Source organism: Tiliqua scincoides, chromosome 2, assembly GCF_035046505.1.
Source record: "Tiliqua scincoides isolate rTilSci1 chromosome 2, rTilSci1.hap2, whole genome shotgun sequence".
NCBI lineage: Eukaryota > Metazoa > Chordata > Lepidosauria > Squamata > Scincidae > Tiliqua > Tiliqua scincoides.
In genome coordinates, this window is record NC_089822.1 from 2852100 (window position 1) to 2879132 (window position 27033).

The 27033-nt window shown below is 47.7% G+C and overlaps 1 protein-coding gene across 1 annotated transcript in view; it reads right to left on the minus strand.

Annotated features, from left to right (window-relative positions):
• Positions 1-640: 640 nt before the first annotated feature.
• Positions 641-27033, minus strand: part of LOC136641758 (maestro heat-like repeat family member 5) — a 57727-nt gene continuing 31334 nt past the window's right edge. The window contains exons 12-25 of the mRNA XM_066617778.1: positions 26422-26540; positions 24205-24354; positions 18915-19069; positions 16588-16735; positions 14970-15122; positions 10550-10710; positions 9836-9950; positions 8414-8557; positions 6526-6702; positions 5370-5519; positions 2454-2579; positions 1453-1555; positions 895-960; positions 641-759 (exon numbers count right to left, since the gene is read on the minus strand). Of these exons, the coding sequence (XP_066473875.1) occupies positions 641-759; positions 895-960; positions 1453-1555; positions 2454-2579; positions 5370-5519; positions 6526-6702; positions 8414-8557; positions 9836-9950; positions 10550-10710; positions 14970-15122; positions 16588-16735; positions 18915-19069; positions 24205-24354; positions 26422-26540 (1886 nt within the window). The remainder of the gene's footprint in view (positions 760-894; positions 961-1452; positions 1556-2453; positions 2580-5369; positions 5520-6525; positions 6703-8413; positions 8558-9835; positions 9951-10549; positions 10711-14969; positions 15123-16587; positions 16736-18914; positions 19070-24204; positions 24355-26421; positions 26541-27033) is intronic.

The window sequence follows — 27033 nt, forward strand, 5'->3', positions numbered from 1 at the left end:
TCCCCTCCCTCTGTGGTATCACAGTCTCCTACATTTGAATACTCCAACCCAACATTACAATAAGAACAACGGTTTATAATGCTGGGGTTTTGTTCGTTAAAAAATATCCCTCCCAGTTGATGGCGCTGGAGTTCGTTCTGCTAGAGGAAACCCAGTTGTGGAAGTCTGGAATGCAGGAACACCTGTGGAGTTTTCTTTCAGTGCCATTTCGTAGACCACCTGTGGATAAGAAGGACCTCTCCCTTCGGGATCCTGGAGGGGAAATGACTTCAGCACCAGGGAGAGTTCGGCTCTTGGCTCTGTCTGTCTCTCTGCCTGTATCCTGGCTGTGGTCAGGATCCCTGGGAGGTGAACGTCCATTAAAAACACAGATGTGATGAGCTTTGGCAATGCAGCCATCAGCCCTGTGGGCTCCTCTCTGCTCATGACTGCTTGCAGCTCTGCAGTCTTCCTAGGGCTTGGCTCTCCCCAGTTGCCCTCTATCCAGCAAAGGCCATGGAAGCACATCAGCACTGGCCCTCTCCATGGCTTCTCTCCGTGGCTCTTAGTAGCAAGTCGCATCCTTCCTTCCTGCCTTCCCCCAAGACCTGTTCTGGGCCCTTCATTTCCTGCCCCCATTTGCCAAACTGGATTCCAGGGGTTAGTTGGAGACGATATGGGGGTTTATCCTCGACCCACAGTGTCTTAACAGTTCCTCAACAGATCTGACGGCAGCGCTGACCACAGTGGGTTCACTATCGTGCTCCAATTCTCGGAGAGCTAAAATGATAGGAGAGAACTGGTTTGCAGGTGTTGTGGAAAGAGGGAAGGAGCTGCCACAGGACAGCTTCGTGCAGGTTTGTGTTGTATTGCAAAGGCTTATTGCACACTCTGAACAAACTCCCAACTACTCACCTAAATAAACCTTCTCCACTTCTTTGGAGGTCATCACATCAAGCTTCATGTACTGCGCATTGCATCCTAGGCAGATAAAAAGAAAACATTCATTGCCTGCAGTTTGATACTTTGTCCAACTAAACTGGTGCATGAAATTTGAAGTACATCCCTTGACCTTGGAATGTCACAACCTCACAACCATTCAAGCCCTTTAAAAAAATGTGTTAAAATCTGATGGGGTTCCAGAGAGCAGAAGAGAACAGGGAAGAAAGGGGACAGCAGCCCACAGCCAGCAGGCAGAACAGAACCTCCATGTTGCTCAAGGCAGAAAACAAGTCTGACCTGGAAGTTTTCACAGGAGTCAAGGACTACCGCCTGACTCACGCTATTCGACTGATGACAATAGGCTTCCCCACGGCATGACTGTCTGCCTTCAGTTCCCTTCTTTGACCAGAGTTGAGGGGCAACACATCGAGTTGAAGGGCTGCCTCACATCCTTCCAGATTGTAGTGGAAGGGCGCCTGCTTCAGGCTCACCCCCTGACACCCCCCGGCTAAGTGTCTTGCCTTTGATTACCTATCAAGATGGCTGCTGCCTCGCGACTGAAATGGCTCTTGCTCTTCAGATATTCTACCATCTGGGCCACCATTTCTGGCAACTTCAGTTTGTTTTTCCGTATCTAGAGAAGACAGTCAAGGTGCAGAATTTGACCTTAATTAAATTCCTCTTCCTGGGTACGTTCTTAGCCCTCATGGCCATGATCAAGATTTGAAACCAAAAAAGGGCAGGATATTTACCAACAGCTGAGAAATCAAGGCAGAGTTTGTTATGTAATGAAACGGCAAACCTATGCACATTTATCTGGGGCTAAGCCCCGCTGAGTGCTATAAGAGCAGCTGTGGGGGCAACTGGGATGGTAGATAACCCTTTGCTCCTACAACAGTTTGCTGTAACTAGAAGGGTTGCATCACATATTAAGGGCTAGTTCAGATCTCGTAGGTTACTCTGATGGTGGCTCTGGATGGCTAATAATTGCTCATTCTCCCCCTCTAATATCTCCTGTTTGTCTTGGATTGGGAGAGATATACACACTCTTTTCTGTAATGCATCTTGGCTATAAGGACGTGCGCATGGACAGATGAGCTTTTCTGGTCTTCCTCAATGCCATCTCTGTGAGGACACCCACCCCCCCTTTATCCTGAACAGTTTTACCCAAACTCAGCTCATACCAGCTACTTGAAAGTGTGAATCATCCCTCACTGGAGAGGAAGCGAGGTAAGTGTTTTTGCATTGCCCACAGTTGCATGTGTACAGGGCTCCCAAGTCCTCCTGCAATCGTGCTTAACTGAAAGAGTAGCCCCTACTCACAGTCCACATATGAGCAAACTTTGCTCAGCTGGCAGGATGGCCATAGGAAATGAAAGAGAAACGGGGCTGAAACCTCTTGAACTCTACACAGTCTCTCAGGAGGGAAGTTATTGAGATGTATCTTTGGGCATTCCCAGGACCATCCAATTGCATTGCTGCTGTGTCCCTGTCTCTCCTGTACCCAAAAGGTCACTTATAGTCTTACTCACAATGTGCTTGCAGATGTTTCCATACGTGTAAAAGAGGCTGATGTGGCTCTCAATTTCAAAAGTGTCTTTGGGCACATCCGCCCACTTCAGGTAGCTGAAACAGTTGACCAGCGTATCTCTAGCGATCTGGGCGGTGAATGAGAAACAGGGAGATGAGTTTCTGAGAGGCGGTCCGAGGCGAGTACCCTGGAAGGCTTTACTTCATTTTCAGTATTTTTAGGATGCATTTCTACTGACACAATATTCAAAATGGCTTGCAAAGACACAAAAACAATATCAAAGGAAGGAGCAATCCAGACCAATAAGCAGGACACCTATAAACAAGAGACAGCCGAGATCCCAGGCAGGTCCCTGTAGGAAAATGCACAGGCACTGAGCTTAGCCTTAGTAACATGGCAACCAGTAGGCAGGCAAACCTGCTGCCCCCCCCCCCCACTCAGGCACACCAGAGTGGGCCAGTTGCTGAGTCTTTGCCCAGAGCCTGTAAACAGAGGATGTTATGAAGAAGCGCATATCTCAGGAATGTGTATTGTGGTCAAGCCAGAGCCAGCAGGTTTCTTAGCAGTGCAGATTTCAGCAACCTTCAGTAATTTTCCCTAGTGTCATCATGTGTTTTGAGAATGAATAAAAGTCTGAGGAACCTAGCCGGGAGGACGGACTTCTCTCTCAAACTCATACTGTCCTACTTCCGGCTTAGCTCTCCCTGCATCAACTCTCTGAATGTCTGCTGTGTCTCATTCATTGCTCTTACTCCTTGCCGCTCGACTTCTAACTTTCAAACCCTCAGAGTGCTTCTGCTTTTAGCACTCTCCCTCAGGCACCAAAGTTCTAAACCAGGGGTGCTCACACTTTTTTGGCTCGAGAGCTCCTTTGAAACCCAGCAAGGCCCGGAGATCTTCCAGAGTTTTTTTTACAATGTTCGCGCCATCATAACATATAACATTTATGTGTACAATGTATGTTGGTGTACCTTGAGCCCCACTGAGTATAACAGGACTTACTCCTGAGTAGACATGCCTAGGATTAGGCTGTGAGGCTGCAATCCTAGCCACACTTACCTGGGAGTAAGCCCCATTGAGTACAATGGGCCTTACTCCCGGCGTTTCCTCCCAGAGGCACCTGAAGGGGGGGGTGGCACTCCGCGATCTACTCATTTTGCCTCGCGATCTACCGGTAGATCGCGATCCACCTATTGAGCACCCCTGTTCTAAACCCTGGGTACTTCCCAAGTAGCATTGCACTGCTACAGGTCCCACGAATGCATTTCACTCCAGAGAAAGCTGACATGGAAAACAAGGTCTGAATCCCCCTGCCCCACATTTCTGTGTACTGGGTCATTTTGTGAGCTTCACACTTTTCATTGGAAAACCCCCCAAAAAAACATTATTTGGAACAGCCCTGGAAGTGTTGATGTGATGAATCAGGACTAGTTCCTTATATCTTTCTGATGCCGGCTGGACATCTGCTATTGATATAAACTTAATTTTGTGCCTCTTTCCATGCTAATTCAGGCAGTAGGTTGGAGAGGTGCAGATAGGTGGGTGCCTTGCACCTGACCACCACCTCCCCCAGCAACCGTCTTATAGTGTGGTTCAGTTGGAAATTTAAGGATGACCCCTGCATGGACAGCAGAACAGGGAACAACAAAAGTGCCACTTTCTGTTTGGATATGGTCTAATGTGCATGATCAGGGTACACTGAAGAACAACAAAATCTAGTGAATTTCTATGGTAAAAATCTCTGCTCATTTGCCTTTTTTCACCTGTTTTAGATTTTTCTATCACCCCAGAGGTTTCTATGATAACTTAGCAACAAGAGAAAATATTTCTTTACTCAGCGTGTGGTTGGACTGTGGAACTCCTTGCCACAGGATGTGGTGACGGCATCTGGCCTGGACACCTTTAAAAGGGGATTGGACAAGTTTCTGGAAGAAAAATCCATTACGGGGTACAAGCCATGATATGTATGCGCAACCTCCTGATTTTAGAAATGGGTTATGTCAGAATGCCAGATGCAAGGGAGGGCACCAGGATGCAGGTCTCTTGTTATCTGGTGTGCTCCCTGGGGCATTTGGTCGGCCGGCCGCTGTGAGATACAGGAAGCTGGACTAGATGGGCCTATGGCCTGATCCAGTGGGGTTGTTCTTATGTTCGGTCCAAGTTTAATTTGAATCTGCAGTGACATTTGCAGTGGCATAGCTAGAGGGGGTGCAAAGCACTAAATTTTGCAGGGAAACTCACTCTAGTGAGCAAGTAGCCCCTCCCCTTCCCCTTTGGAGCCATTTCAGGCAGTGGAACCAAAATGGAGGTGTTCACCTGGCTCTGAAGGAGGGGGGTGCTTGCACATTGCAGTGAGGCTCCCTGCAAAACTTAGTGCTTTGCACCCCCTCTAGCTATGTTACTGGACATGTGTGAATTTCCCATCATGTGGCCAGCTTCCACCTGAGGAACAGAATCCTTTAGGATCACACAAGGCCACCATGAGAACTTTGCACCCTCTGGATCTTGAACATGCAGAACAAAGCTGTGCATTTGTATCAGGGCACAGACAAGATGCCGCGAAGAGAGGCTCAGCAAGCAGAGCAACTCTTAGATCAGGGGTGTCCAAACCCCGGCCACTTGCAGCCCTAAGGGATGCCTAATCCGGCCTGCGGGAAGCCCCCAGTCTTCAATGAGCCTCTGGCCCTCCAGAGACTTGCTGGAGCCCATGCTGGCCCGACACAACTGCTCTCAGTGTGAATGACCTTCATCCATTCATATAAATTCCATCTTTAATATATTCATTTATGTAAATTTATTCAAATTTGAAATGTAAATTAATTCCTTTTCTCCCCCTGCCCCTCACACAGTGTCAGAGAGATCGTGTGGCCCTCCTGCCAAAATGTTGGGACACCCCTGCCTTAGATGATCAACTCACTTCTTTGTTCCAATGGTCTGTCAAACGGATCAGGAGAGGAACGAAGCTCTGGAAAACTTCTTCCCTCATACTTTGTTTGTTGTTGTCTTTCACCCCCTTCAACAGCATCCCAAAAAGGCCAATGGAGGAGCATCTCAGCTCGTTGTCTTCCTGAGGAGAGGGAGAAGAACACCAGTCTGTCACGAGTTTTGCTGGTCTGTCAAATCTCTTTGGTTCTCTGTCCAAATTCCAAGGGTTCGAGCTAAAGAAGCACTTGAAGGGCTCAGCCGGGCATGCATGCAAATCTGTGCCATGGTTGTGGACTTCTCTTGTTTTTACAAAGATGCATCAGAAGACCCCACACATAAGACTTGAAACTATGCTGGTGGTTGAGGCGCTTGAGGACTTGGGTCGGCTGCGGGGTTTTTTTATTGTGCTCCCCTTCAAGTGCTTTTAGGCTTCTGTTGGTGCTCAACAGAAGCTTTTTTTAAAAGCTATCAATAGCATGCGATGTTTGTGTGACAATAGCATGTATTTGTGAGCATGTCTGCTGTAGCATTTTGTTGCTTCCAGTTGATTGGGATATTGGCAACAAATAGCCTCTTAATTGTTCCCAAATAGCCTCTTTTGATTGTTTCAATGTCAGATTCTGTTCTGGGGCCGGGTGCTTTAAGCTTTTGTAAAAAATTAAAAAATAGTGCTATTTTTTCAATAATAAATAGTGGTATTTTGTTATGAAAAATGAAAAGGAAAAATTGAGAGAAAATGAATTGATGAATTGGCCTGCCGGCCTTGTGGCAATTGAAAGAGGTTTCTCAAGGGGCAATTGAGAGATTATTCATCACTGCTGTAATCCTCCAGCTGGTATAAACAGAAATCAATAAAATGGACTGAAGCTTCAAACAAGAAATTTTTAGTCAATTAATCAGTCAGTTTGCTGTGAGAATGAGGCTGATGTAAGGAGGGAGGAGAAAGTCAAGGACCCTGCACAAGAGAGGCCTCCACCATACTTTGACTTGTAATGTTCTTCGATTAGCAAAGTGCTCCCCCAAATCTGTGAAATCCAAATTGATCCCACATACTAAACATGTTGTTTTTTTTAATCTAATCCCAGTGGATTGTATTTGCAAGGTTTACTATCAAGAATCAGCCACACAGGTGCATGTTGTTGACTTACGTCATCAAAGTACTGCAAGAGGTGAGGAATGAGGTTGGTCCCCATGGATCCATATTCCTCCACATCTAAGTGCCGGAACATGCGCTGGAGAGTCTTAATGGACTCTTTGGCAATATTCCTGTCTGGATCAAAGGCATAGCTCAGCAAGGGGGAGAGGAAAGGCTCCAGAACCTCATCCTGAAGGAAGGAAGCAAGCAAGAAATTAAACACTACAGCTATAGAAACCCTAGGTATACACACACACCACATCATGCACACAGTTCTGTCTTGCTCCCCTGAGAGCAGTTTGCTCCTACGAAGATCAGCAGAACAACAAATCATGTAAACATTGTCTGTGGGGACACTTACTCATGAGTAGATATGCCAGGTGGGATGCTTAACATGACAATTTTGGGGATTGTGGTGTAAACAGTGTGTCAGGGGAGCAAAACTGGGAGAAACTGAGGCAGGGGGGTGGGGTGGCAAGCACTTCACCGGTCCAGTTCCAATTGTGGAAGTGTGAAGAAGAAGTGTGTGGGAAAAGGGTGTTGCTTAGTGGAGGTGACCACAATTGTGGTTATGCATGAAAAGCATGGACTGGATATCACTAAGGGCTAAACGACATGAAGCACTGGGTGTGATGGGCACAAGACACCTCTGTTGACTAGACAGCATAGAAGGCCAGGCTCTTAATGAGAATTCAAAGCAGGCCTGGCCAATTTGGGGGCTTTGTACAGTTTGCCAATCACACAGGTTTTTGTTGCATTCCCCACACTCCTTCCTTTTTGTTTTGTTATTAGTTTTATAGTGACAGAACACCATCAGATACATTTAATGCAAACAGAAAGAATCAGGGAACAAACATATGTAAAAAAGAGAAATGAAGGCTGCAGCCCATTCAGGCTTATCTTCGGCATCCACGGGGCTTTAATTCCCACAGATGCCAAAAACCACGGATAATGAAATGCGTGACTTTCCCACACCTCAGAATGCCTGCTGGAGCCTTTTTACAGCAACATCTGGCATTTGCATATACCAGAAGTCTCCAGCAGGCATTTTGAGTTGTCTCCCAGTGACTCAGAAGACCTCCTAGATGCAACCTCTGGTCAAATCCGGGAGGTCCTCCATGGGCCCTCCAGCTGCGGATTCCGAATCCGCGGTGGGTCAAATCTTTGTGTTCCAAATCAGCGGATAAAGAGAACTCGCTGTATACACTTTCCTGAGAGTAAGCCCCACCATTCCAGCACAATGGAACCTACTTCTGAGTAAACACATATAGGATTGTGCTGAAAGTAAGAACATTCCCTAGTGCAAATCAGAATGTAACGGCTGAGGAGATAATAAATATATAGAAAAATTATATGAGTGCTGCGAACCATCTTTTTTAGACCTCACAGTGGAAATGTATCTAGTATACCATATATTAACAGGACGTGGCCTTATTGGTCTCCTTCAAAATAACTAGTAAAAAGGAAAGAAAACTTTTTCCTCAGAAATTGGGGTTTAACATGGGTCAGCCACACCCATGAAATCCGTCAGAAGAGCATCCTAGACTTGCTCTCTGAGATGTTTGAGTCTGAGACCCCCATACCATAGCTGCAGGGTTGCAGCACACACTGCCCCAGAGAGCCCCTTGGGCCACGAGGGGCCCAAGAGTGTTGTTTCAGTATGTTTCAGCCCAAGAGTGTATACAGTATGTACCCAACACCTTCCTCTCCTTTCCTTGAAAATCACCCCTCCAGTAGCATAGCCAGAGGTGGGGTGGTGCAGTAAGTACAGCAAGTACAGTACTCTCTGATGACAAGCAGGAGGGGCCACTTACACAGCACATTGCAGCACCTGCTGTACTTACATCGCCGGCCCCCTCTGGCTATGCTCCCGAATCCCACTCCTGCAGTGATGCTCTTACCTCAAAGGAATGCTGCAGAAGGTACCCCAAGCCCCGAATGCTGAACACCTGCATGAGAGGGCAGGATTGCACCATCCACTCTCGAAGGACATCCAGGATGTCTTGCTTCACAAACAACAGTCCAATCTCTGAATGATAGAGAAGCTGAGAAACAAAACTCTTGCTGAAGAACAAGGTCGGAGAGGAGACAAGTAGCATCCGAGGAGTCTCTCAAGAGCCCACACTCAAGGGCTGCTTCCAGGAGAACCTAAGAAGGGTCCAGCAGCCTGTTCCCCAATCTGAGGCCCACAAGCAGGGAAGGAAGGCCACAACCCACCCCTTCTGTAGCGCTGCCCCCCGGCAGCTGATCCTCAGATACTGACCACCAATAAACCTGAGAGCTCCACTCTTGCAATCATTTCCTTAAGAGCATGCACTCTGCCTTGCTGAACAGGACCAAGACGCATCTGGGGAGAATCCCTGGATCCTTTCCCCCATGTAAATCTATCTGTACTCTAAGATCTGCTGCTGGTGGCAGGGGTGGGGAGGCTTTTGCACGTCTCGTGTTCGTCCAAGGTGTGATCAGAAGGGCTGTGTAGGTGGGTCTTTCTGGGGATGCCCCCCTCCCTATACGGAACTCACTCCCTATGATTATGGCCCTCCTGGATGCTGCAAGCCACTGCACAGGACAGAACTTCCAGGTGTCCCTACCTGGCAATGACATCATCGCCAGGTAGCAAAGTATTATGGGAGTGTACTGGCAGTGCAGCTGGCCTGAATCTCATTATTAGGGCAACAGGAGAGGGCAAAAGCTGTACAAGGAAGGGAAGCCTAAAGAGGAGGTGGGTGAAAAAGACAAGGAGAGGACCAAAAGGGAGGCCCTGACCCGAGTCCTGACCTTGGACATGCTGGGGGAACGCTGGGATTCTGGGAGTGGTTTTCTTTCTGTGGCACCACACATTCGTGGCACTTCTCAGAGGAACACAAACAAAGGAACAGGCTCCTGCCCAGCAGAGCTGACCCTAAAGGAGGTGATGTGCGAGAGGAAGGAAGAGGCACTCCTGTCCACACTTACCTGAGGGTAAGGCCTACTGATTTTACTAGGACTTGCTTCTGAGTAGACACGCATAGGCTTGGGCTGTAGGAGTATGTGTGGGAATGTGAGATCAAACTTGGTTATATCTACTCAGGCTTCCGTCAACTGTGTGGCCAACAACCCACTCTCTCTAGCTCCTGGCTAGTGGCTACTGTCCTAGTCCTATGTTACAAAGGGTGACCCACCAGACCCACTGCAGCTCCCCTGCCAGGCATGGAACCCCACCAGAGACTGGATAAGTCTCCTGATTGGCCCCTGCCTGGGACTACCAAAGAGCGGGGCTGCCAAGCAACCTTCAGGCCTCTGGCAGGAGCATCTACAACCCATTACTGACTTCCAAGCCTCACCTCAGTGAAGAAGGCCATTCCAACGGTCCTTTCCTTCACATCGGGTCGGCGCAAGTATGCATTGGCCTGCTTGAAAGCCATTTTGAGGTGCAATTTGGAGAATGCAAACAAGGTCCTGAAACACCAAGCAGAAGACCCCCCAATGGCAGGTTAGAAGTCGGAAGAACCGCTGAGGTTCACTTTACCAAGAATGAGGACAGTCCCTGCCCCAAGGGGCTTGCAGTCTAGAAAACAGCACAAGAAGACAGCTGAAGAAGGGGAGGAAAATCGGGGGAAAGACTAGCAGGGGAAGGATATGCATTTATTTCAGAGGCAGACACTTGGGCTCAGTTGCAGAAGGGAATGTGGACTAAGGGGCTGTGCCAAGGCTTCATGGAGAGGGTGGGTTTGAGGAGGGAGGGGTCTGCCCTGGGCCAGCTTCATGTCTTGTTTGGCCTCGGTTTCTGCAGGGGGAGAAGGAGTACTGAGGAAAGAGTGGATATAGCTACTTTGTCTCTCATGCTTATGGCACTGGAAAGAGGTTCTGGTTCTGAGCCATGGCTTGGATGATGCCCCAGAAAAGAGCTGGGAATGAATGCATTGGGGGCTCAAGGCTGTGAGGAGACAGCAAAGACGCTTGCTCTCATTTCCTGGAAAGCGGCTTTGGGGCTTGCTTTCAGGCTTTAAGTTCCTCAAAGACTTTAAGGCACTTGCTCCCAGCATGAAGCTTCTTACCTTATAAGGTGAAAAATGCCATCAAAGAACTGCTCTGGAGTGGCCAGCATGTCCCAGCAGCCTTGCATCCCCAGTATGTTGTATTCCTTGATGTAGCCGGCACACGCAGTCAGGTTTTTTAGAGCCTGGATGGCAGAGCTGAGGGAGACAGATGGAAGAGTCTCCATCAGGGGTGAACTGCGTCAGGAGGATCTGACTGCAGAGCCTCTCAAGAACATAAGAACAGCCCCGCTGGATCAGGCCATAAGCCCATCTAGTCCAGCTTCCTGTATCTCACAGCGGCCCACCAAATGCCCCAGGGAGCACACCAGACAACAAGAGACCTGCAAGGCCTCCTGGGAATTGTAGTTAAGAACATAAGAACAGCCCCACTGGGTCAGGCCATAGGCCCACCTAGTCCAGCTTCCTGTATCTCACAGTGGCCCACCAAATGCCCCAGGGAGCACACCAGATCACAAGAGACCTGCAAGGCTTCCTGGGAATTGTAGTTAAGAACATAAGAACAGCCCCACTGGGTCAGGCCATAGGCCCGTCTAGTCCAGCTTCCTGTATCTCACAGCGGCCCACCAAATGCCCCAGGGAGCACACCAGATAACAAGAGACCTGCAAGGCTTCCTGGGAATTGTAGTTAAGAACATAAGAACAGCCCCACTGGGTCAGGCCATAGGCCCATCTAGTCCAGCTTCCTGTATCTCACAGTGGCCCACCAAATGCCCCAGGGAGCACACCAGATAACAAGAGACCTCCAAGGCTTCCTGGGAATTGTAGTTAAGAACATAAGAACAGCCCCACTGGGTCAGGCCATAGGCCCATCTAGTCCAGCTTCCTGTATCTCACAGCGGCCCACCAAATGCCCCAGGGAGCACACCAGACAACAAGAGACCTGCAAGGCCTCCTGGGAATTGTAGTTAAGAACATAAGAACAGCCCCACTAGGTCAGGCCATAGGCCCACCTAGTCCAGCTTCCTGTATCTCACAGTGGCCCACCAAATGCCCCAGGGAGCACACCAGATCACAAGAGACCTGCAAGGCTTCCTGGGAATTGTAGTTAAGAACATAAGAACAGCCCCACTGGGTCAGGCCATAGGCCCGTCTAGTCCAGCTTCCTGTATCTCACAGCGGCCCACCAAATGCCCCAGGGAGCACACCAGATAACAAGAGACCTGCAAGGCTTCCTGGGAATTGTAGTTAAGAACATAAGAACAGCCCCACTGGGTCAGGCCATAGGCCCATCTAGTCCAGCTTCCTGTATCTCACAGTGGCCCACCAAATGCCCCAGGGAGCACACCAGATAACAAGAGACCTCCAAGGCTTCCTGGGAATTGTAGTTAAGAACATAAGAACAGCCCCACTGGGTCAGGCCATAGGCCCATCTAGTCCAGCTTCCTGTATCTCAAAGTGGCCCACCAAATATCCCAGGGAGCACATCAGATTACAAGAGACCTCATCCTGGTGCCCTCCCTTGCATTGGCATTCTGACATAGCCCATTTCTAAAATCAGGAGGTTGCACATTCGCATCATGGCTTGTAACCTGTAATGGATTTTTCCTCCAGAAACTTGTCCAATCCCCTTTTAAAAGCATCTAGGCCAGATGCCATTACCACATGCTGTAGCAAGGAGTTCCACAGACCAACCACACGCTGAGTAAAGAAATATTTTCTTTTATCTGTCCTAACTCTTCCAACACTCAATTTTAGTGGATGTCCCCTGGTTCTGGTGTTATGTGAGAGTGTAAATAGCATTTCTCTATCCACTCTGTCCATCCCCTGCATTATTTGTATGTCTCAGTCATGTCCCCCCTGAGGCGCCTCTTTTCTAGGCTGAAGAGGCCCAAACGCTGTAACCTTTCCTCATAAGGAAGGTGCCCCAGCCCAGTAGCCCTTGTGGATTTCAAGGGAAGAAGCAACAACTCCAGGTCACTTACCTGTCCCTGAGCAATTCCTCACTCCACAGATGGACCTCAGTCCACCAGCCATGTTTGTGAGCCCACCAAAGGCTTCTCCTTTGGGCTGTCTGCCTGGGCTACAGAAAGTAGGGTGGGGTTCTCAGACAATATGACTGGTGGCTTGGGCAGGAAGGGGCTCAAGCTGTGCAGGCCTGTGCTAAGTGGGGGAAATCTGTTCTTGGTTTTTAGTTACAAAATTTTGCATGACTGAGACCAGCAGAGTTTTCAGAATGAAGCTGCAGGATGCCCTGATCCAGACAGAGACTGCAGCATTGGTGGGGGGCGGGGGGGGGAACAGCTGCAGAACACCCCTCAGTGAGAACTTTCTTCCCAGGGCAAATAGCAGTGGGCCCAATCCATATTGGGACTACGGCAGGGGCAAAGGGCAGAAGTCGGCCTCCCCCACGTCATGTTTCTAACTGGAATTGCTCTCCCTCAGCTGGTATTTATGGAAAAACCATGAGATACACATGCACAAAGTACTTGCTAAACATCCCATCTCATTTGGTCCTAAGGAGGGACATGACAGCATCATGCAAAATTAACAACTGTGAGGACAGCACAAGGCAGAGAAAAAAGCTGCTCCCTCTCTCTTCATAGGAGTAGACCTGGGGGTCAGACAACAAAGTTGGTTGGCTGCAGGTCTGGAACAGACTAAAGGAGGTCCTTCCTCAAACAGTCTGTACACAGAGGTTGTTGCCACAAGAGGTTGCTGCCACAAGGGCAGGAGGTCTGGTCTAGAGGGTAGAGCCTCCATTTGCCTGAAGATTAACATCCACAAGGTCGCCAGTTCGAGGCCACTGGCACCATGCGACCTTGAAGCAGCTGGCAAGCTGCAGCTGAGCTGTTCCATCTGCTCTGAGTGTGGGAGGATGGAGGCTAGAATGTTAAACCAGATCGGAGTGTAACACCTTGAATGTAGTGGTTCTTGAAAGAAAGAACCTTCTTTCAATTTGTAAAAATCCCTGCGTGGATTTAATAAGCCTGCCTATGTAAACCGCCTTGAATAAAGTCTTGAATAAAGACCAAGAAAGGCGGTATATAAATACTGTATATTATTATATTATTTATTATTATTATGTGGTGATGGCTGTTGTGCAGTGGCATAGCTAGAGAGGGTGCAAAGCACTAAGTTTTTCAGGGAGCTTCATCGCAGCATGCAAGGGACCCCTCCCCTTCAGAGCCATTTGAGGTGGTGGGAGTAAAATGGAGGTGTACACCTGGCTCCGAAGGGGAGGGGCCACTTGCACGCTGCAGTGAGGCTCCCTGCAAAATGTAGTGCATTGAACCCCCCCAGCTACACCACTGCTGCTGTGAAGGACTTGCCTCTTTCTTCCAGTGTATATTTGTGCTGTGTTCTGTCTGGTGTGGTGTAAAATAATGACCTGAAGAAAAATGGAATGCTAGTAAACTTGTACTCTTGGGGCCTTTTCTGCCTGATAAGAAGTCTGCTGTATCTAGTACTGGTGAAGTGGCTGGACCTTAAAAGAAGGATTTCTCCAGGCAGAGGGTCTCTTTAGTGGAGGAAGCCTTAAATGGCACTGGGGAGACAAGGGGGGGGGAGAAGGGGGCTGAGCAAACTCCATTTGCTCACCTGCCCTTCCACTCATGGTGCTGACAGTGCACAATCATCCCTACAAAACAATATGGGGTCTTCTCATTAACGCCTCTCCACCCTTCCCCAGATTCAGGCCATTTCACAAGCTGTCCCTCCATGTCAATATCATAAGGGTTGAAAAGCATGCCTCAGCAGCCATGTGTGTCTGATTAGAGGAGGAGGTCTGGTCTAGAGGACAGGAGGTCTGGTCTAGAGGGTACAGCCTACGTTAGCCCGAAGATAAACATCAGAAGGTCGCCAGTTCAAGGACACTGGCAGCTCCCTGAATGGCTGAGAATGGCGAGACCTTGAAGCAGCTGACAAGCCCAGCTAAGTGATTCCACCTGCTCTTGGTGTGAGCAAGAAGCGTCTTGGTTGCCCTCCATGTGAGAGATGGAGTTGTCAGCCTGTGTCAGCCTGTGTGGCGAACTAGAGGCCAGACGTGAGACCAAACCAGGAAGATCCATCTGAAACGTTGTTGGTTCTTGAAAAAGAGAACCTCTATGTTTGTAAAAACCCCCTTGAGGGATTTAGATATGCCTGCCCATGTAAACCGCCTTGAATAAGGAGTAATCCGATGACCAGAAAGGCGGTATATAAATACCTAGTTATTATTATTAGTCTCTGAGCTGCAACTCTAGACAAACTTCCCTTGGAGCAGATCCCACTGGACACACCAGTTGTGGGATGCTGCCACCCCCTACCCCATGCTCAGCCAGCTGCAAATGTAGCCACTCTAGTCTAGGCTCTATGGGAACCAGCAACAGCTTCTCTCAGTGCTACTGGGCAGGTTTCCAAACATTCAGGTGGAAGAAAAACCTTCCAGCTGGAACTCCTGACCAGCTTCTTACCTCAGGGGGCTGAAGAGCACAGGGACATCAGCATTGCTCGGCTTTCTGGACCCTCTTCTGCCTGTCCCAAGGACAAAATAGATCTGTGTGACCAGAGCAATGAGCAGGTGGGAGAATTTGCCTTGTATGACATCCGCAGCCTCAGGTAAGGACAGAATCAGACACAAAGCGTTGGTGGCCTAGAAGGGTGAGAGAAGGAGAGCTGCGTTCAGGAGAGGCCATTGTGAAATGAACATTCACTCACCCCTTATGAAATATAAGACATCATGGAGCACTACATAATAGGGCTGCCAACTTTCGGGGGGGGGGGGCTCCTGTGCCACTTATAGCTGCATGTGGGGCACAGATTAAACATGAGATGTAGCAATGAGAATAGTGTCATTTCCTGATTGGTTGGTTGGTTGGTTTCGGGGTTTGTAGTACAAAGATGAAATGTATAAGAGCAGTTCCAGGGAAGAAGCTGGCAACCATTCCTATGTTCAACTTCATCCTAGACCAGGCTCATCATGAAACCCTATTCTCATTTTCAATTCACAAACACCTCTAAATTTACCCCTGCTAATTGGGTAAGAGGCACTTTTCCAAGTGGGTGCTCCTTTTTTTAGCAGGGGGAGAGTAACTGGCCCACCTCACCCCGGCACTGTCTGTTCTAGTGGCTGTCTGCTGGTATTCTTTTGCATCTTTTTAGATTGTGAGCCCTTTTGGGACAGGGAGCCATTTAGTTATTTGATTTTTCTCTGTAAACCGCTTTGTGAACTTTTAGTTGAAAAGCGGTAGACAAATACTGTTAATAATAATAATAATAAATCCATGGCTTGAACCTGCAGTGACAACACAGAACTGCTGAGCACCTAAAGGCAGCCCCTCCCCCCCACACAACTGGAATTAGGGGCAGAGCTTTCACATTAGGGAACACATTGATTGGTTTACATGGTTGGCATGCTTTATCAGGATATCAATGAATGGCTACAATGCTTGTGCAGCATTGACATTTATAAGGAAAAGAAAAGGCAGGCAGCTTGCCCAAAACCAGACTGTTGGCTGAAACCACCCCCCCCCCATGCACAGCTGTGCTTGTCCTGCATTTTACTTGCAAAGCCAAGAGGAAGCTGGCTTCACCCCAGAGACCCACTTTGAGCAGTTCGAAAAAAAATATTATGTTTCTCTTCACCCCTAGAGAAAGAAAGGTGAGGGGTGGGCAAGCCAGAGGTAGAGAGCCTTAGAAATAAATTCAGCCACATGCAGAAGCCACAGAACGTGTGCAGAATAATTAATATTGCCAGATTGGCCACATAACAGTTAAAATTTTGAGGATCCAAATGAGAAAACTCACATATCTGGAACCCTTTGAGAGAACGTTTCCCTCTATAAATTTTGTTTCAGACTTAGCCAGAGAAGAGCGGCCAACACACAGAGCAGCAAATAATATAGCCTGACCTCCTCTTCTGCCTTTAACTGCTGTGTGATCTGCAGGCATCAGCAGGCAAAGTTTATTTCCATGAAGATGACCTTTCCTGCCCGCTACCATGTGCACGTCAAGCATAGTTGGCTACAGAGCGACAAAGCACTGGTGACCCCCACCAGAAGCCCAGCCCAACCTGTCCCCTCCCCAACATCAGGACCAATAGCCAAGCGGTTCTGTACCGCCAGAGGCATAACAGACTTGCTGTGACGCCTGTTACAGATTTCTGAGCTGGGGTCTTCATCCTGCAGCCTTTTGAGCAGTGGTCTCAGAAGCTTTATGTTGGAATATGGGTCATACACCAGGGCCTTCCATATCTCTGCTACGGTGCTGCAGGTTTATAAAACACAACAAAAGGGCAACATTCAGGCTGGATGTATTTGCCTTACACAATTAAGGCAGCAGCTTCTTATGTCAGCAGGAAATGGCTCTGGGCTGTTGCTTCAGGGCCAATTCACTCTCCAGTTGTCCCAGGAGGAGGACAAGGTAGTCCCAGAATAATCAAGGACTGTTCTGCTTTCTGGTACTTGTCCCTGGCAAATCATTGTCCCCATTTTGTGTTCTAGGGCGGCAGGCTGACAGTGAGTATGAGCACTACATATGTACAACTCACAGTTGTGAGTTGTACACATGTGTACATGGGTAGGGTAGTGATCAGATTGCAGTCAGCAAACCTGCTTCCCTCTCCCCTCCATGAGTTCAGTGGATGTGTTTGGAAGGCTGACCAGGGCTCAATATTCATTCTAAAACGTGGAGAGTGGATTTGCTTCATTCTAAGACATTTTCAAGGTAGGAAATATGTGTCAGAATATTTCAACCACACTAAGAAAGCTTAGGCTCCAATCCTAACCACACTTTCCTGAGATTAAGCCCCATTGAACAAAACAGGACTTACTTCTGAGTAGACCTGGTTAGGATTGTGCCCTTATTGCTGTATTTATTGCTGTTTTCCACCTTCCCTTCTTTTTGCTGTTGCTCATGATCACCTGCCCTCTGCTCTGCTCCTGCAAGTATTTTTGCAAGACCTTACCCCATGTTTGTTGCATTAATCTATCGTCACAGGGAGCAACCATGAGGTTGGAGGCTTCACACACACCTTCTCACAGCAGGATATATCCCTTCCAGTCTTTTATGATCACCCATACAAATCTAACAGGAGGGACCTCTTGTCCCCAAAACTCAAGTTGTATTGACACAGTGTATTGGTAACAGTGGTTGAAAATTGCTGGTTTGGAACAGAAGCTGGGTCTAACAATTAACTGAACGATGACTGTCACCATAACTACTCTCTCTGGGTGATCAGTGATAGCTAGGACTACATCAACTCAGCTGAACATGAGTGGAACAGGAAGGAGAGAAGGAGGAGAGTGAGGGAACGTGAGTTGGGAGATATGACAAGAGGTCATGATGAGCTATAGATGCATGACCTTGAAAGCTGATAAGATCATAACAGGGTGACAGTGGAAAATCATGCCTAATGTCTCATCGCTAAATGTCTCAAATGCTCAGTTTCCTAACATAAAAGTCTCTGGGGCAATGACCCCAAGCCAGGCTTGGTTCTAGAAATGGTTGGTAATCTCTTACCTAAACAACTCCAGTCTGCTCTTTGTTGACCTTCCATTCTCTCTGATCTCCCCTCTTCAGACATATCAGCATATTTATGCTGATTCTGAGTTAATGGACAGTGCAATCCTAACTTACACTGGAACAGGCAGGCTGGCTGGACTTCGCTGTATCCAGTATAAGTTTTGGGCTGCAAGCAGCTCAGCCCAAGGCAAGGGGAAACACATCCCCTTATCCTGGAAAGAGCTGCTGCAGCCCCAGTGGGTCTACTCGGATCTGTGCCACCAAGAGAAGTGCAGCAGATTTGAGCAGAACCAAGCAGCCTGGAGCTACTCCACGCTGCCTGGGAATGGGGTCAGGATCCAGCATAACTGCCAGGTCCTGGTTCCACACCCCATTCTCCCACCACCTGCCCACAGGTCCGCCCACTGCCCATCTGCTCTCCTCCACCCTGAAATGCTTAATCCTCACCTCCTCTCCATCCTCCCCGTGCACCCACCAGACTCCTGTGCTGGCCCAGTTCAGCCAGCGCAGACTTACCAAGCTTTGGTGCAGTGGAGGCTGGATGCAGCCTCTGTGAGCTGGTGCACATCCTTGTGCTGGCCCAGCTGACTCCTAAGGAGGCACAAAGGTGCTCTAAGGCATGTTTGCGATCCTCCCAGGTTGCTGCAAGGGACTTGCGCCAGCTGAGTGCACAGTTTGGATTGTGCTCTGAAGGAGAGAAATCTGGGAGAATGGAAAGTCAATAGGAGAAGAAGGAGAATGGAGAAGACTAACGTTTGTTCGGGTGATAGATTACTAGACTTCCTAAGAGTTTCTAAGAGACATCCAGGTCACAATTGGTCATGAACACATCTGGGCAGGAATGTAGCGCCTCCCCTTTGTCTGGTGGTCATTTAAAAAAACTCATTGAGAGATTATTGATTCCTCTCCTTGAGACTCCTACTCATCACAATCCAGCGAGCATTCCAGAAGGACGTCTACTACTCCATTCAGACGCTTCGAAGCAAGGTTACACACGGCCTTCAGTGTCTCCTCTTTGGTTACTGGGTCGGAAATCAGAGGGAGATGATGGTAAACTTCCTTGATAATCATGGGAAGCTAGGGGTAGATAAGGAAGAATGAAATAAATTCCCCTCTCTCACCTCCCTTTTCTCTCACCCCTTACAATAGCAGAACTTTTATAGGCACTATGCAGAGCTGAAAAAACAACAGAGGTCTGGCCCACAGTTTTATAGCCTGATGGATAGGATATGATATTCCTTGTTTAGGATTTTGTTGTATGTTTCATGTCTATACACTATTAAAGGAAGAAAGGATGAACAAAGGGAACAGGAAGATGCAAATTCTTATATAGTTCCATTACTTATGACAAATTATATATAATTTTTATATATTTATATATGTGTGTGTGTGTGTGTAATTTAATATTATATTTATAAAATATTAAATAAAAATTTATTTAATATAATTATAAAATATGCTTACAATGAGATGACCAGTTAAATGATAAAAATATTAAAATAGGAATTCCAGTATAAAAGGAAAAGATACAAAACATTAGATGATTAACTGAAGGAGGCTGGTATCCACTGACAGCCCAAGCCTACGCATGTCTACTCAGAAGTAAGTCCCATTAGAGTCAATGGGGCTTACTCCCAGGAAAGTGTGGACAGGATTGGGGTGTGAGCCCCTTAAGCTGTGTGGCCATGCAGCTGTGTAGCTCAAAACCATGCCAAGCCAACCTCAACACAGCTTCAAGCTCTGCGCTCCCGAAAGTTCGGCAATGACGTACAACATCATTGCCATGCGTCTGAAAATGCCACCAGGCCGATGCACAGCCAGGAAAGGGGTTTGTGCAGTGATGCAGACCTCTTAGGGGTAGCATTGCTGTTAGACTGCATGGTGAGCAAGGCAAGAGAGACAGTGTCTGGCACTTTATGAGCATAGCCAGCAAAGAAAACAGAAATCTGAGTTTTGCAACTGGCAAGGCAAGAAGGAGACTGAAGAGTTTCTAAGGGTATGCACTTTGCTTTGGGGGAATCTGTTGGGATGCTTGCCACTGTGCCCCCCCACTCGACTATTTCTCAATAAGCAGCAGTGGCGTCACTAGGGTGTGTGAGGGGTGTGGGCTGCACTGGGTGTCGCGCACTGGGGGTGATGCGCTAAAATTGCGGTGGTTAGGAGTAACCCCATCATATTATATACCGTTGGATGCGGAATTTCAAGCGGAATGCAATGAAAAAAACCAGAGTGAAATATCTCATTTCCATCAAAAGTTAGGGCCAAAAAACTGGAGAACAAAAATGTATGGAGCCCTATGGAAAGTGAAAGTGAGCCGTATCGCGCGTTTACTCGCGAGTAGGCGAACTTGCCTTAGTCCATCTGAAAGGGTAGGATGAGAGGCATCCAACAACATCAGAACAGTCCTGATCCAATGAACGCAGGCACCAAAAACACCTGAGAAGGAAGTCCCTCCCTCCAAGCAAATGAATGTATTGAGTCCTATGGAAAGCAAAACTAAGTCTCATGGTCGTGTTTACTCATGAGTAAGCAAGTGAGCCTTGGTTGGTGTGGAAGATTAGGTGAAGGAGAGTGCAAGGCTACCAGAATTGTCCTGATCCTATGCACCTGGAGCTAAACAAGTCCTCCAGAAGGCAGCCCCACCCCCATTAAAAAGGATGAAACAGAGGCTTCAGCTGATAAGACGAACTTTTTTGAGACTTGCAAAGCCAGGTGGATCCTGACAGTGATCTGGTTTAAACAGAAGTTCTTAAATTGAACTGGGCACTGGGTAGGGCTGAAAACCTTACTGGTTTTGGAAGGGGGGGGGTGTTATTGCAGGCAGGCTACAGAGGAAATTCACTTGGTGGAACAGGGCTGGCTTCTGCTTATTTAATTATTTCTTTTACTTTATTTATACTTATTTATTTTAATTTGCCTGATGATGTCACTTCCACCAGGACATTACTTCTGGTGGGTCTTGGACAGATTGTCATTCTAAAAAGTGGGTCCCAGTTCTAAAAGTTTGAGAACTGCTGCACTAAGGTGTTAGTAAGTTGACACCCTGGGGTGTGTGTGTGTGTGACGCTACTAGTGACCAAAATAACTAAAATCACAATTTGGAGGAATAATACCATCATGTTATAAACCAATCAATGCGTAATTTCATACAGAATGTGTTCTATCTTTGTTCCATCTAAAGGTACAGGCAAAAAACCAGTGGGGGCGGAGTGATGGTACATCACCATGCCCACCACCTGGGGTATTGTCCCGCCCACTGCATGGGGGGTGACGCGCTGGTATCCCACACTGGGTGACACGAACCCTAGTGACACCATTGATAAGCAGACACTGCAAACTTCCAGAGGAATAACTTATGTCAGTCTGTTGCAACAAAAACAACCTTAATACAGCAGCTTAATTAATAACAAATGTACTGTGGCAGGAGCATTAGTAGACTAGGATTAACTTCATGAGATCACAGGCTCACTCAAAGCTGAACCTCTCCCGTGCCTCTCCCCCTTCACATTGCAGCACCAACTGTCATGTGAAAAGGAGGAAGAGGAGAAGGGAAGCCAGCAAGACAAGATCACCATCACTACCTGCTGTGCAAACTGTGTTCTGCACAACCCACCTTGGGGGCCTCTCAGATGGTAGAAAGGAGGCAGACAAATGCCCAGTGAAATTAATATTATCCTCTGCTGGTAGATTACGTGAAGACAAACCTCTGCCTTAATCTTGATTCACTGAGCCAGTGGCATAGCTAAATGGGGTGCAAAGCACTATGTTTTACAAGGAATCTCACAGCAGCTTGCAAGTGGCCCCTCCCCTCCCTCTGGAGCCATTCTGAGCCACAAGAACAAAATGGAGGCACTGCCTCCGTTTTGCTCTCACAGCCCAGAGTGGCACTTGCGTTCTGTGGTGAGGCTCCCTGCAAAACTTAGTGCTTTGCGCCCCCTCTAGCTATGCCACTGCACCTGAGTACTGTCTACACTCTTTCAGGGTTTCAGAGAAAGGTTGTTGTTCCCTGGCCTGCTTGGACACACCAGGTTTGAGCCTGGAACTTGTTGCGGACAAAGCTCGTGTACCAGCACTGAGCAATGAACACAGGCACGCATGTGGAATCCTGTTGGGTAGGGCAGCCACATTGCTAGGTGGGGCTTCAAATGCATGAATGGGAAATTAGATTTCCCCAGAACCAACAAAGCCTTACACAACAGGCTCTGCCCAGGTCAACAGAGCAAGTGCTGCAACTCTGGGGTGCTTGAAGCCCTCGCCTGAATCAAGCCTGGGCACCCAGCTAGATGGAGCAGGCACAGTGTTCCTGTTAATGAGTCTTAGCATGAAACTGGCCACCTTCACAGCTGCTGCACTCTGGGTCAACACTTCCATGGGTCTGTCCATCACAACCCCAAGAACTCTTTCCTGGATCATCCTGGCAGGTCAGATCCCATCAGTGTATATGTGAAGTTGGGATTTTTTCCCCCAGTGTGCATCACTTGAGCACCACAATGCGCATCCAGGAGGAAAGTTCACAAGGAACTCTCTTCACAAGGAAAGTAACACTGTACAATAACTCCATATATCTTACTGTAACAATTTAGAACTTGGAACACACCCTAGGAATGAAGTAATTACACTGTCCTACACTTCTAAAAGTCTCAGTCTCACCTATATGGACCAAGTTACCTACAGATATAGGACTGAGTTGTGTCAAGCACTGCTAGCACCCGAAGGCAATGATTTCCAAACTTTTTTAACTAGCGGCTCCTTGACCCCTGGGCCATTGGCCTCAGCTCCCAATTACGTCTACAATCCTATACATTGTATAGGGCAGCAGTGGTGTAGCTAAAGGGGGTGCAAAGCACTAAGTGCAACACCAAACCATTCCCACCACCTGGAAATGCTGTAAAGTGGAGGGAGAGTGGCCGCTTGCATAGTGCATTCAGGTGGTTGCAAAACTTAGCGCTTTGCACCCCTCTAGCTACATCGTTGTAGGGTGGTGGGTTTTTCGTGAGGATTCCATTGTTCCCCTGGTTGGTTTTTGCGGCTCACCAGGGAGATACAGCTCAAAGTTTGGGCATTTGTTTTGGCATGGGAAAGGGATGGGAATAAATAAATAAAGGCATGGGAATAAACAAACAAATATCAGACTCTGCCATCTGGTCTACCACTTACAAAAATACCTTTGGCAGGGACCAGAGGCAGGGCCTTCTCTGCACTGGTGCCAGGATGGAATTGCTTATTGGGGCATGTCTGTCAGTTCCGCCATGCTTGCAGTTTCCAAATGGGCTGTGGACCCATTTTGATTCCACATGGCTTTTAAAGTGGTTTTAGTTTAGTCTAGTGCAGGGGTGTCCAAAGTTTTTGGCAGGAGGGCCACATCAGCTCTCTGACATTGTGTCGGGGGCCGGGGGGGGAAGAATTAATTTGCATTTAAAATTTGAATAAATTTACATAAGTTTACAAAAATGAATATATTAAAGATGAACTTATATGAATGAATGAAGGTCTTGCAATAGCTCAAGGCCTATAAAAAGGCCTTGCGCAAAGCAAGGCTGGCCTTTCCTTTGCTGCTGCTACTGCATCACAGACGTGAAACAGCAAGCAGTGGAGGGAGCCCTCATCCCACAGCTCACGTGAGTGGTCAAACAGTCGCCCTTACACTGAGAGCAGTTGCATCGGGCCAGTGTGGGTTCCAACAAATCTCTGAAGGGCCAGAGGCTCATTGGAGACTGGGGGCTCCCTGGGGGCCGCATTGAGAGGCCTCAAGGGCCACAAGTGGCCCCAGGGCCGGGGTTTGGGCACCCCTGGTCTAGTGGACTGAGTAGCAATGGCTCAGACCCAAGCTACATGCTTTAAAAAATGAGTGGTTGCCACAACCTCCACCTCCCTCAGTGTCCCCAGGAAGCATTTAATGAAAGAAAGCATCTTGTACGATGTCACTGCTCCCAGAGTTCCTCCAGCCCTGGCCAACAGCAGCCAATGAAGTGGAGTAGTAGAAACTCTAAGCATGGTGATACCCCCTCATACATCACATTTAAAGATGGGGGAGACACAAGTTAGCCACTGCTGCTAGTTCCTCATAACACATCATTTGGGTCTGTGGGTTCTGGAGAAAGCATAACTCCAGGCTGCAGACATCCTATCCTTCTACCAGAAGTTAATTCTATGTCCCAAATGAAGGCTCTAGGTATAGAAAACCCCATTCCCCCCCCAGTTCGTTTTCTTACATCCTCGATGTCCATCCCACATTCCTCCAAGAAGGAGCTCAGCAGCACACTTGCTCCCTGAGAAATGGCTTTGTCTTCGTTTGGGAGATTGTCTATTGATCTGAGCGCAAGCTGTGAGATTTGAGTGGGGGAGAGGTGCTCACCAAAAGCCTGGCACAAAGAAGAAAGAGAGAAGGGTCAGGGTTTCCACACTCTTCATGATCAATATGCTTCCCAGGGGTGCCTTTGCAAGTGGTGCTAAGACATGTTCACCTGTGATGTTGTGGGTGCAAAAGCTGGCTTTCTAAAAATGCACCTGATGCCATTTCAGGTGCACACCTGGAACACACAGTTACATCTGGTGTATAATGCTTATCCAGGCCCCACCAGCTGACCTGACAGGATGTGCCTGATGACCAGAGGGTGTGGGTTCCATCCAGGCCCTCAGGATGTTCTTATGTAGTCAGCCTCTGGCAGTAGATCTGGATCAAGCCCCGATTTTAATCCTCTGACCCAGCTATTTTCAACCAGTGTGTCGTGGCACATTGGTGTGCTGCAAGTGGTCTGTGGGTGTGCTGTGGGAGTTTGGGGGTGGGTCATTTGTTAGTAGGGCTATTGCGTATTTGTTAGTCGGGTTATAGGGCAGAAAGGTGTGCCTTGTTAACTGTCAAAAAACTGATGGTTGTGCTTTGTCAATTTTAGCACCTTGTCAGTGTGCCATGAAATGAAAAAGATTGAAAATCACTGCTCTAACTTCATCTGCTTTAGAAACGTGCATGAGGCAAAAGTGTGTGTAAAGTCACACACACACAACCAAACAGTGCTGCAGATTTTAAGTTTTTCTCTATATAAACTTGTATGAACACTAAATTTTGAAAACGCTGATTCTGAATTGTACTTTGCAGATTTTAGCACAGGTACACGTTTCAAGAAGGCAATATTCAAAGCAGATTTAAAGAAAGGTGTATTCTTTAAAAGTACCACCATTTCAATTCTTCCAAGACGTCAGTCAGAGAGGTCAACATAAATAAATAAAAGAAGATAATCCCAACCACCAGAAGAAAAAGTGGGGGGAGAATCCCAATATGTTGTGGCTTAAATTGCTGCAAGTTGCAGAAAGAAGCACTTCAATCAGTTTTGATGGCCAGCTTCTAGGACCACAACAGTAGTGTAGCTGGGGGGGAGTAAGCAGTAAGAACTGCTGGCGCCACAACATGCTATGTAAATGGCCTCTCCCACTCACCATTGGAGCAATTCTGGGCAGCAACTGTGTTGTCTACGTGGTGTGTTGCGGCAGCTGCAGTACTTACTGTTCTCTGTTCTCCCTCCCCCCCAATAAACTACTAGAACACTAATAGAAATACACAGAATATCTCTGCAAGGCACAGCCCACCCAACATGAGGGGAAACTGGAGGGGTTAGTAGAGACCCAAAGTGGGACACAGGCAGTCTCTGATCACTTCAACCCATTGCCAAAGTGCTTGTGACAATTTTTCACAAGTCAAAGCAAAATCTCCATGCAGAGTGAAGAAAGTAGCTTAAGTGCTGAAAGGAGTCATCAGGACAGCCCATACATGCTGCAAGATTTCAGGCAGCAGGTGAAGGTGTTTGCATGTCCCTCCATATTAAAACTCTCCCTGTATGTACAAGACAAGCCCCTAACCCCTAATACTCTAGTTTGACTTTCGGGGAGGGGGGAATGCAGATGGGCTTTCAAAGAGGCAATAGTCCATCTGCAATTTGAAATGTTACAGCCCAGCAAAAGACCGGGAACCTGCAATCAGAACAAAGTAGGGCTGGATTTAAATGTAGGTAAACCATGAAACAGCTCGGACTGCCTGGCTGGGTGTGTGTCTGCCCCGGGCACTGAAGTTATTCTTAAAATTAAAAAGCTTCTATAAAGAATTAAACATATGTGTCTTTATTTACTTATACCTGGGCATTGTACATAAAAGGCCAGAGCCTGCACGTGTATCACCTTGAACGACAGGGATAATTCACGCATGCAGATTGCGCACCCAAGTCATGAAAAGGACTAATAATGCAGTAAAATGCCAATGTATTCAAAAGCTGAAGCGGGCTGCTGAAAGTGCTCCTCAGCGGGGTACAGTTTGGTCTAGGTCTGGCTCTGGCTCTCCGGACTCGAGAGGAAGGAATGACACAGACAAATCCCAAAGCCATCAGAAGCGAAAGAGATGGCAAGAGGAAAGGTCAACAAAGAAGACGTTATGGTACTACCTTTGCCACTTTGGAGATGTTGTTGGAAAAGACAGAGGGCCCCGAAATGAAAAAATCTTCTCGGTACCATTTCACAACCATCCCCTTCTTATTCTTCCGTCTCATCTCTATCTCCCTGGCTAAGTAAATGGCATTGGGGGGGGGGAGGGAGAGAAAATCAGCATCAGTCTTTTCCTCCCCTGCATTTCAAAACATTGCTAGCCTGATAGCCAGCTTCAAAGACCCCTGCAGCAGCTTATGCTTGATTGCACATCACAAGCAGGTCAGTCAGCTGCACCAAAGTACTCTGTGGGATGTGAACTGGGAGACATGATGGGCACTGTTTGGGGGTGGGAGCCTGTGAGGTGGGACAAGTGAAAACAAGTCCATCCATCTAATGCAGGTTTGTCCAAACTTGTTGGCAGGAGAGCCACATCATATCTCTAATGCTGTGCTGGGGGCTGGGAAAAAAAGAATTAATTCACATTTCAAATTTGAATAAATTTAAATAAATGAATGTATTAGAGATGGAACTTATATGAATGAATGAAGGTCTTGCAATAGCTTAAGGCCTATAAAAGGCCTTGCACAAAGCAAGGCCGGCCTTTCCGTTGCTGCCACTTCTGCATCACA